This window comes from Octodon degus, unplaced genomic scaffold (genome assembly GCF_000260255.1).
Source record: "Octodon degus isolate 3935 unplaced genomic scaffold, OctDeg1.0 scaffold00037, whole genome shotgun sequence".
NCBI classification, from domain to species: Eukaryota; Metazoa; Chordata; class Mammalia; order Rodentia; family Octodontidae; genus Octodon; species Octodon degus.
This window is the reverse complement of record NW_004524613.1, coordinates 7,528,855-7,538,018: the sequence shown is the minus strand read 5'-3', so window position 1 is coordinate 7,538,018 and position 9,164 is coordinate 7,528,855. Positions and strand designations below refer to the sequence as shown.

Genomic DNA, 9,164 nt, shown 5'->3' with positions numbered 1-9,164 from the left:
TCCCCTGGCTTTTTAAAGGCTTTTTTGTTTGACAGAAACATAACAAGAGTCAACTGGTGATTTTTTTTTTTTTTCTTTTTTCTTGGCGGAACCAGGGATTGAACTCAGGTCCTCGTGCTTGGCAGGGAAGCGCTTATTCTACTGAGCCATCTCCCCAGCCTTCAACTGGTGAATTATTATTACCTCATAATAATTTCTTGAGTTATACTTTACTTATTTTTCTAGTATTTTCTTTTTATTTCTCTAGTATTAATGCCACTGTTTTTATTCAGAGTGTGAAATTTTCTTACAAAGTTTACTCTGTTTGTTTAATGGATAGCATAGGTAAGAGCTGTATCTCTCAGGGAACCCTTTTTCATAGTGAAGTACCATTCTTAGAGGGGAACCTACTTGTGACACAGATACTGCATGTTGAAAAATTGGGGTTTTTCCAGGTGTGGTGGTGCATGCCTGTAATCCCAGCACTCAGGAGCCTGAGGTAGGAGGATTGTTGCAAATTGGAGACCTGTCTGAGCTACAAAGTAATCTCAAGGGGCAGGAGAGATAGTTCAGAGGCCTAAGCATCTACCTGGCAAGCACAAGGACCCGAGTTCAATCCCTGGCCCACATGCCATGCAGTCTCGGCCCCAATGCCCAGGCGCCCTATCACGACCTTGGATATAGGCATGGTGGTGCATGCCTGTAATCCCCAGCACCCGGAGGTTAAGCCAGGAGGATCTCTCAGAGTTTGAGATGAGCCAGGGGGCTACAAAAGTGAGCATAAGACCAGCCTAAACTACATAATGAGACCCTGTATCAAAGAAAAAGTAAGCTCAAGACCAGCTTGAACTGCACCTTGTCTTAAAAAAAACAAAACCTGGGGCTTTAACATGATCTCATCTTTTCTAGGAAGAGTATGGATGCCTTCCAAAACAGGTTGCTGATGCTAAACCTTCAGATATGAAACTGGAGGCTGAACTAACGGCTGAAGACTTCATAGTGGATGTAAGTAGTCAGCCCAATAGACTTAAATATTTAAGATAAAGCCTCCCCTTATAGTAAAAGTAGTATGTGTTCATTGTAAATAGTTGGATAAATACAGAAAGATAAAAGGAAAAAAGAGAATCCGCTGTGGTCTCACAAAACCAACACTACTGAGCAGTTTTAAAATTTTTCCTAGTGTGTTTTGCCAACATTTGTAACATAATTATGATCAGATGATAAAAGAACATTATATATATTGATTTTTTAAAGTTTTGAGTTGGACATGCTGGTGCATGCCTGTAATTCCAGCAGCGTGGGAAGTTAAGACAAAAGGGTAGCAAGCTCAAGCTCAGCCTGGGAAATTTAGCAGTTTAGCAAGATTTTAAAAAAAGATGAGTTGTAACTGAGAGAAAGAAAGAGATGAGGGCTGGTGAGATGGCTCAGTGGTCTAAAGCACCTACTTAGAACAAGCTAAGCTAAGCAAAGCACAGAGACCACGGTTCAATCCCCCAGCACCACATGCCAGCCAGCCCCGCCCCCTGGTGGGCTGAGCTGGCCACACACACATAAAATAAATAAACAAATAAAAATTTAAAAAAATAAACAAATAAATAAATAAAAGAAAACCCAAGTAATAATAATAAATAAAATAACAATGTCCATTTTATTTAAAAAAAAAAAAAAAGAAAGAGATGAGAGAGGGAGGAAAATCAGTGACATATGCTAAGTACTCAAAAGGAAAAGTTAAGATTTGTTTTATTCCTGTTTTCATAGAAGCCACATGTCTTCTTGTATCCTGATAAGAATGCCAATCAGCTTTTTTATGTTTTATTTTATGTAAGAAATTATTTTCAGGGGGCCTGCCAAATCACTCAGCAGATTAAAGGGCCTACAAGCAGGCTCAGGGGCTGGGAGTTTGATCCCCAGGCCTGCCCCAGCCCCCGGGGCATGCTGAAACAGCAATTGAGCCTGGGCCTGGTGGCTCACACCTGTAATCTCAGCTCTTGGGAGGCTGTAAACAGGCGGATCACTATGAGTCTGGTCTAATATTCACACCCTGAATACCCTGTAGACCCTTCCCTAAAATACAAAAAAAAAAAAATTTTTCAGAGTTCTACACCTGAAATCTCAGGAGGATATTTTCCTTGTATTTTTTCCAGAAGCCTCTCCTTCATTAGTTTCTTGACACATCTTGAGCATTGGTGATCTCTGGGTAAGCAGCATTTGCTATAGGATACAGGGAGTGGGCACTACCCTGTGTTTCCCTGGCTGATGCTGAAGTGTGGTGGTACCTCAGATCAAGCTGCAGCTCCATTTCCTTAGAGGAGAGGCCAGGGTTCTCTTCTGTGACCTTCCTGAGTCTCTGAAAGACTTCATTCCCCAGACTTTTTCCTGGGATCCTCTCTTTCTTGCGTGTCTGCCTGTGGCTTTTCATGCTTTTCTGTTTTTGTTTTACTTAGCTCACACTGCCAAGGTTTCAGTTCATACTCAGCTGGCTCTAAGGCAGGATGGCACATGGCAAAGAAGACAACAGTTCATGGCGGCAAAAGCCAGCCTTGGCTTCTCCCTTTTACTTGAAAGGTCTAGCTTGTTGTCGCAGTTACTTTTTACTCATGACTGGAACAAAATACCCAACACCCAAAATTAAGGAAGGAAAGGTTTATTTAGCTCACAGTTTGTGGAGGTTTCAGTTTGTACTTGGCTGGCTTCCAGGCAGCACGGCACAAGGCAGAGAGCAGCAGTTCATGGCAGCGGAAAACAGCAAAGAACTGAAGGGAAGGGCAGCAGCTGTGACTTCTAGCCAGCCTCTCTCACATCCTTATATTATAAATAAGCTACCCTGTGGCTGGGGGTGTAGAACTCACACAATGTCCATGCCCTCCTCTTGTACAGGATGAAGATATTTACAAACTTAAGAGTTCTGGCTTTCTGCTGTGTCACTTAATTGAACTTCTAAATTTCTGAAGTTGACACAATGTATCGGCTACTACAATCCACCCGTTGTCAACTTTGCAACTAGACATACTTCTTTAAACCAGTCTTCAGATACAAAGACATGCTTGCAAACATTTCAGAACTTCAACATTAGAACACAGCTTTAACAGTCCTTATGGGGCCAGCCAGATGGCTCAGCAGGCACCTCTAATCCCAGTGCTGAGGAGGCTGAAAACAGTCACTACAAGTTGAATCTGTGCAGTGAGATCCTGTACTAAATACAAAAAAAAAAAAAATGCTTATGAATCACTATTAAGTCTATCAACATTTTAGTACATATGCACTGTAACATTCTGCCTCTGGCCCCCAAAGACTCATGTACACCCCTTTATGTAAAGGTACTTAGTCTATCTGCAAGAGTTGCCAAAGTCCTAACAGTTTCAGCATTGCTGAAAAATCCAAGTCCCAAGTCTCCTCCAAGACCTAAGGCAAAATCTTAGCTGTAAGCCCCTGTACAAATGAAGTTAACCCCTTCCAACACTCAAAGGCACACAAAAACATTACTATTCCAAAAGGTGAATACAGCAGGATATAAACCAATGGGACCAAAACAAGTCCAAAATCCAGAATGGCAAACATTAAGTCCTGTAGTTCCATGTGGAACATCCAAAACAACCTGTAATGAGTTGTGAGCGCCAAAACCCTTACATGGCTCCACCCCTACAGCACTCCTGCTGGTAGTTCCCTTGCCTTTTCTCTGGGGCTGGCTTTGCTCCCTCCTTGCAGGTTTTCTCAGACAATATAGATGCCTGGCTTTTTCAAACTTCTGGGGTTTCCACCGAATAGGCTTCTCACTCACAACTTTATACACTGCCCTCTCAGGGGCACATTGCCTGGCTTCCCAGGCCTTCTTAAATCTAGATGGAAGCCTTCTTAACCTCAGAACTCCTGCATTCTGCACACTCTTAAAACTAATGCCACATGGATGCTGCCAAAGTCTGCTGCCAGCTGGAGCAGCAACCAGACCGTCTTTTCTCTTGGGTGTAGGGATCAAGTGCCACTGAGCACTCTGACTCTGATTCCATATTCTCTATGCCGGCCCCATTCTGGAATCTGGTGTGGCCACTGCCTCCGTTCTGGAACATGGAGCTCTACAGCTTTCTCCTCAAAGCAAAGTCCCTCACCCTTGTGATTCTGAGGCTAAAAGGGGTGAGAACCTGCCACCTCCTGTGATGCCTTCAGGACATCTTTTCTATTCTCCTGTTCCTCCTGGGCAGTGGAGATCTCAGCTCTGTCTTTGCAGTCCACAGCCTCTCTGGCACTTACTTTCTGGCCAAACTCACATTTAAATCATCCTACTTGACTCTTTGTTCTTGACTCTCAACATACATCTGACTAAAAGCCCCCCAAAATAGCCATGCCATTGCCTTGAGATTTCCTTTGTCAGATTAACTAGTCCACTGTGATTAATCTCAGTCTCAGGCAAAGTCTCTGGATAGGAGCAAAATGCAGGCAAACTTTGCCAAGCCATAACATAAATTATCCACAGTCCAACAACTAATGCTCTCCTTCTTCCCAGCAGAAACCTCCCTAGCCTGGTCTTTACAGGTGGGCTTTCTATCAGCATTCTGGTCTTCTGAGCTCTGACCAGAATCTCTCCTACAGAAGAGCTGAAGGCATCGCAGCTCTTCACTAGTAGGCAACATCTCCAAACCTGTCCTGTCTTTTCTCATAAACCATTCCCAAAAACTTGTAATCCACATTATCAGGTATAGTCACAGCAACAATCCCACTTCTCTGGAACCAAATTCTATCTTAGTTACTTTTTTCTTGTTGCTGGGACAGAATACCTGACACCCAAAATTTAGGAGGGAAAGGTTTATTTAGCTCACAGTTTATGGAGGTTTCAGTCTATACTCAGCTGGCTCCCAGGCTAGTGGCACAGCAGTTCATGCCAGCAGAGAACAGCAAAGAGCAAGAGGGAAGGGCAACAGCTGCACGCCTCTAGCCATCGTCTCTCCCCTCCTTATATTATAAACAAGCTACCCTGGGGCTGGGGGTATAGAACTTATACAGTGTCCATGCCTTCCTCTTGCACAGCATGAGGATGTTTACAGACAGAGAACGCTGGCGCTCTGCTGAGTCACTTAATTAAACTTCTCAGGTTGACACAGTGTGTCACCCACCATGCTTGTCCTCAGTGCATGTCAGTCCTACTCCATCCCTATCAATCCCTCAACTTCCTGTCTTCCTATCTGGTTTCTTTTTCAAAGTGCAGTTCCCAAAGGGATATAGTACTTGAAGAGGCTAGTATAGGAAAACACAGACACACTGCTGGTAGACTTAAAAGAACTACCTTACCACACTCAGACAAACTAATACAGCAAGAATTTTTTTATATCAGATTTATAAGAATCAAATGTTACAAAATTCTTTGTTGATAGGGTATGTGAAAAGAGAAGTGTAAATTGGTACAAGAAACCAAATTAGAAGAGTGTTCCAGAATTTTGGTTGTCAAGCCAGACACAGTGGTGCACACCTGTAATCTCCACACTTGGGAGGCAGGGGCAGGAGGATAGCCCCAAGTTTGAGGCTAGCCTAAACTACATAATAAGTTCAAGGCCAGTCTGGAATACATAGCCAGATTCAGAAAACACAGACATGTAGTCAAGGCCAGTCATGGCTTACACCTGTCATGCCAACTCAGGATGTTGAGGCAGGAAGATCTCTGCAAGTTCAAGGGCAACCTGAGCTACATAGTAAGTACAAACCAACCAGAACAGTGTAGTGAAATCCTGTCTCAAAAAACGTTAATTAGTTACTTTTTTAAAAATGTAGGGCTGGGGAGATAGCTCAGTAGAATAGGAGGTCCTGAGTTCAATCCCCAGTACCACAAAAATTAATAAATCAATAAATAAATAATTGAAGCACTAAGGATGTAACTCAGTGGCACAAGCACCTGCCTGGCACATGCAAGGTTCAATTCCCAATGCCCACCAAAAGGAAAAAAAAAATGGATGGCTGAAAACAGGAGGATCACTACAAGTCCAAGCCACGTAGTGAGACCCTGTACCAAATACACTGGGGAAAAAAAAAAAAAAGAAGAAGAAAAATTTAATTGATAAATTAGCTTTACTCTAGGAATTTGTCCCAAGGAGATAAATCATTTTTGGGCAGACTATAAACTGTCCTCTCAGTTGAAGTTTTGGCATGGCTGTCTTCCTCTCTGCTCCAGTTTCCATCACTGTCCTGAGCAGCTTCCTGGCCACATGGAGCAAGTTCTTTGAGGTCCACATTGTCATCCTCAGTGACCTTACCCACTGCCCCTCAGCCAGCGCTCCAGCTTGTTGCAACTTGGACAGTTCCACCATTTGAAACTGCTCTCTAACAACACTAATTTAGACGTCTTGTTTTTGGTCCACAAACTAGTCTCCTCTTAATTTTCTTGTTCCTAGCTGATCAGAGCTCCTGTTTTCTTCTCCTACTTTATGTAGTCATTAAGTTGCTTGGGCCAGGCTCAAACTGAGATCCTCCTGCTGCAGCTTACAGAGTGCTGGGATTACAGGCATGTACACCATGCCTGACTGTCAAAATCTGAAACTTTTCGAGTGTTAATAAAACATTCAAGTAAATTGTTGACTTTTGGAGCATTTTGAATTTTGATTTTTTTTCCCCCCTGGAACCAGTTGAACCCAGAACCTTGCACTTGCCAGGCAAGCGCTTATTCTACTGAGCCATCTCCCCAGCCCCTAATTTGGACATTTTTAGATTAGGAATGCTTGTAATATGTGGTAAAGTCTGTGCAGATGTTCCAAAATCTGAAAAAAACAGATTTGTAAGTTATAGGCAAGCACCCCTATAGTTGACAAGCCTCTTAAATTTAAAGAAATTAGTATTGAATACAGTAAAGAATTCAGCCCCTCAGTTGCAGTAGCCACTTATTAAGTGGTCAAAATCAGCAAAGAGGGGCCGGGGAGATGGCTCAGTAGAATAAGCACTGGCCTGGCAAGTGCAAGGGCCTGCGTTCAATCCCCGGTTCCACAAAAAAATCAACAAAGATTGTACACTTGTAATCCCCACACTCAGAAGGCTGAAACAGGATGATCACTGTGAATTTGAGGCCAGCCTGGGTTACATAGTGAGTTCAGGGCCAGCCTGAACTGTATAGTGAGACCCTGGCTCCCAAATCCAAGCAAACAAGAACAAGAAACGTGTATGTTAGCTGGCACAGTGGCACGTGCTTGTAATTCCAGACACTTGGAAGGCTGAGGCAGTTGGATCACAAGTGTGAAGCCAACCTGAGCAACCACCTGAAACTATCACAGAATAAAAAGTAGAAGGGCTGGCCAGATCGCTCAGTGGATTAAAGTGCCTTCTTTAGCAGATGCAGGGGCTGGAGGTTTGATCCCCCGGACTTTGGTGCTGGTCTGGCCCCCAAGGCATGCTGAGATGGAGATTGAGACTGGGCATGGTGGGATGTGCCTGTAATTCCAGAGCTTGGGAGGCTAAAAACAGCAGGATCACATGTTCAATCTGTGTAGTGAGACCCTGTAGACCCTGTACTAAATACATTAAAAAAAAAAAAAAGTGGTAGAACACTTCAAGGTCAAACTTCATCTCCAGTGATGTTGAAGTAAAAAGTAAACACACAGTCTGTATCCCACAGTAGGTATTGACTTTCTACTCTACTTATATTGAACACACAAATGCATTCTATCCTTGCCCCAGATTTCTAAATAAAATTCCTGCAGTTGGTCATGTGTGACAATTATTTTTATTCCGCCATGTTGCTGCTACTTATTAGTGATCTTATGTAATCTCAGAGGGTTCTGTTTCATTTCTATTTTATTTATGAATGTGCGTATGTGAAAATAGGGATTGAACCAGGGGCACTCTACCACTGAACCACATCTGTAACTCCTTTTATTTTTTATTTGAAACAGCATCCCGCTAAGTTGCCCAGGCAGGACTTGAACTTGTAATCCTTCTGCCTAACTTCCCACAGTGCTGGGATTACAAGTTTAGACCACTGCACCCAGCTAACACTGTTTTTTTGTGGTGCCCTTACAGCCCCAATTTCCATTCTTGTTTTGTGATTACTTATTTATTGCTTTTATTAAGGTTGTCAACATGGATTATGGAATGGGAGACAAGAATCCAATTGATCATGTTCGATTTTATTGTAAGAGTGACCCTTACACAGCAATCATGATAACTAAAAATCAGGTAATCACTTAGGTAAAATAAATACATTACAGTAGTTTATATTTGGCAGGTCTTTATAGTAAATTTACTTTTTATTTTCAGTTAGGCTGTAAAGTATATGCAGATTTTTAAAGGGATGTATCTTAAACAGTCTATGTAGGGGCCAAGAATGTAGCTCAGTGGCACAAGCATTTGCCTGACAAGTGCAAGTTCCTGAGTTTGGTTCCCAATACCAAAAAAAAAAAAAAAAAAAAAAAGTATATGTAGATTAGACCATTTTAGCCAGTTTTACCTGTCTGGTAAACAGTGAAAGTATGCTGTTCAGAGATTAGGTTATAAATGTGGCAGGAGGTGGCTGCTATATGGTTGAACTTATGTAAGGTACAGTGCTAACTTGCTTGTCTTGTGTGCAGAAGTCTGTGGTCTATATGTAATTATGGGGGCCACACAGATAGCTCAGCAGTCTAAGCACCTGCCTGGCAAGTGCAAGGACTGAGTTCAATACCCAGCACCACATGCTGTGCCAGCCCACCTCTAAGCTGCAGACTGAGACCCTATACAAAATATATGTAATTATGTAATACAAACCTTTACTGTTCTACTAATTGGCATAAAATGGGGCATTTTGCAATGTGACATTATCTTGATTTTTTTTTTTTTTCCTTTTTGGACTATAATTGGGATAAAATAGCAAAACAATGTCTGCTTGCAAGCATTAGAAATGGTACTCGGGAGCCTAGGGAACAGCTAATACTTCTCTGATGTGTGAATTCAAAGTGACAGCAGAATATTTTCTTTTTTTAAAAAAAGGTCTCACAGTTTCTGCCAGAGAGATTTGCGGAACAGCTAATTCGAGTGTATTGTAAGAAGCTGGATGAAAAGAGTTTGTATGCTGCAAAACAACACTTTGTTCATTGGTGCGCATTCAACGACTTCACAAAGCCACAGGTGGGTGTTATAATCACACTTTGCATGCTTTTGATTTTTAAAGAAAAAGCAATAGAGAAATTATTATTTAAATTGTAGCTATGGGGCTAGTGATGTAGCTCATTGTAGAGTGC

At 42.2% G+C, this 9,164-nt stretch overlaps 1 protein-coding gene across 1 annotated transcript in view; it reads left to right on the top strand.

The window, feature by feature from the left end:
• Samhd1 (SAM and HD domain containing deoxynucleoside triphosphate triphosphohydrolase 1) overlaps positions 1-9,164 on the top strand; it is a 73,107-nt gene that overhangs the window by 59,373 nt on the left and 4,570 nt on the right. The window contains exons 12-14 of the mRNA XM_004630995.2: positions 889-984; positions 8,020-8,124; positions 8,914-9,051. Of these exons, the coding sequence (XP_004631052.1) occupies positions 889-984; positions 8,020-8,124; positions 8,914-9,051 (339 nt within the window). The remainder of the gene's footprint in view (positions 1-888; positions 985-8,019; positions 8,125-8,913; positions 9,052-9,164) is intronic.